The following is a 1,764-nucleotide window of genomic DNA, read 5'->3' as shown; positions in this document are numbered from 1 at the left end:
AACGTCAAGCTGTTTACTTGTTCGCTTTCCTTTGATGCGCCAGAGCTAAAGTTTTATCATTTAAAGCCTCCAGCAAGGCAGTGCAAAGGCAACGCAGATCGGTAATGGCGGCAGCGGATTTTTGAGGCGGTATATAAGAACTTTCTTGAAGAAGTTGTTCAACTAAAAATGAAAAGAAGACAAATTCCTTCATATAAAAAATTTTATAATGAATAAGTCTTTATATGTGTACATATTTAATTTACCTTGTTTGTGAGTCATCACTGTCCCAGCTGCAGAGTTTGCTCCCAACTTGATAGCTCCTTTGACCCTTTTACTATCCAACATGCTCTAAAAAAAATTAGTCACCTAATATCAGAAATAATCAGAAATTAAAGAAACACAGGATAATTTTTCACATCTCCTATCAATCTACCTTATACTTTGACAGAGATTGACGTGCGAGTTCCTTTTCCTCAAGTAATTGCTGCAGTCTTTCTTGCAGATATCTAAAACATTTACATGTATAAATAAAAAGCAAATATCAATCTAAAGACAATTGTAATTACCTATTTTCATTGATAAGAGCATCCAAATCAACTGGTTTGGTAGCGTTCAGAGCCTTGGACAGTTCGTGATTCAAACGATGTGCCTTACATTTAAAAGCATCCCTTTCCATTTCAAGTTCATGTTTCTCATCCAATACTGTTTGTAGATCCGTTTGCAACTGTGAACACTATGGCAAAGAACAATCTCATAAAATGGTAGTATCATGCCGAAATTATAAATCAATTCAGTAAGCACAATATAACTTTATAATATATAAAAAATTATTGTCCTTGCCTTTAAATTTAACTTCTCTAACTGTTCTATCATTTCTTCTCTCTGATGCATAACAGGTGCCAACTGAGTCTCTTGCTGTTCAACTGGTATACGATTGTTATTTGTACGTAACACCTTGATGTCACCTTCGGCATCTGCCAGCTTCTGCCTCAATGCCTCAACCTGTAGCCTGAGACACTTGTTTTGCTCTTGTGCTTCCATTAAAAGATCCAAGGTTCTAAAGTCGTTGTCCAAACTGTAACATTTGCAAGAATATCATCCAAACTAATGAGAAAATTACACAATACAATCTTACAGTAACGACATCGTATTATAGATCTAAATTAGATACCCATTCAGTTCTTTCATATCACACATTTGCTTCTTCAAATGCAGAAATCTTTCCTGAATTTGCTCGGCCATTAGTTTGAACTGGTCACGCTGTGTCCTACACTGATCCAACTTTCGGCTCAATAACACGAGCGCTTCCGATTTCATTTGCAGTTCTCTCTTTAACATCGCCTACGAATTTCGTACGAATTTTACATGCAAAATTACGGGATGGAATGAAAGTATTTAAAACATCTAAGCAAAACGTTTAACCTACCTTTGACTCCACGTCAACATCGCTGACACCAACATTCTCGAGACGGTCCACTTTTTCCTCCATCGTACTGTTTTCTAATCAGAGACTGTATTATAAGATACAAGTGGTATTGTATACCGAGCGTTTTAACACTTTTTGACAGTCAAATTTTGACACCGACTCCATAGATTATAATGCCGGGAGGTTATGCTGGACATGAATTGTAAGGTTGTAAGCCGCAAACCACAAGAATTGACCAATTATATTTGATTATTCTTCTCGCAATCAACTATAATTGGTCAATTTTGACTGATAACCTTACTATTACTGCCATTATAAACCCTGCATAAGAGAGATTTAGGACCATCGACATATAG

The 1,764-nt window shown here is 36.2% G+C and overlaps 1 protein-coding gene across 1 annotated transcript in view; it reads right to left on the bottom strand.

Moving 5' to 3' along the window:
- The window catches only part of LOC105829612 (coiled-coil domain-containing protein 149), a 2,239-nt gene extending 475 nt beyond the window's left edge, over positions 1-1,764 (bottom strand). The window contains exons 1-7 of the mRNA XM_012668617.3: positions 1,409-1,764; positions 1,154-1,323; positions 823-1,057; positions 549-715; positions 416-488; positions 246-330; positions 18-162 (exon numbers count right to left, since the gene is read on the bottom strand). Coding sequence (XP_012524071.1) covers positions 18-162; positions 246-330; positions 416-488; positions 549-715; positions 823-1,057; positions 1,154-1,323; positions 1,409-1,471 — 938 coding nt within the window. The 5' untranslated portion in view covers positions 1,472-1,764. The remainder of the gene's footprint in view (positions 1-17; positions 163-245; positions 331-415; positions 489-548; positions 716-822; positions 1,058-1,153; positions 1,324-1,408) is intronic.

Source organism: Monomorium pharaonis, chromosome 8 (genome assembly GCF_013373865.1).
Source record: "Monomorium pharaonis isolate MP-MQ-018 chromosome 8, ASM1337386v2, whole genome shotgun sequence".
NCBI classification, from domain to species: Eukaryota; Metazoa; Arthropoda; class Insecta; order Hymenoptera; family Formicidae; genus Monomorium; species Monomorium pharaonis.
The sequence above is the reverse complement of the archived record's forward strand: the minus strand, read 5'-3'. Positions and strand labels throughout refer to the sequence as shown.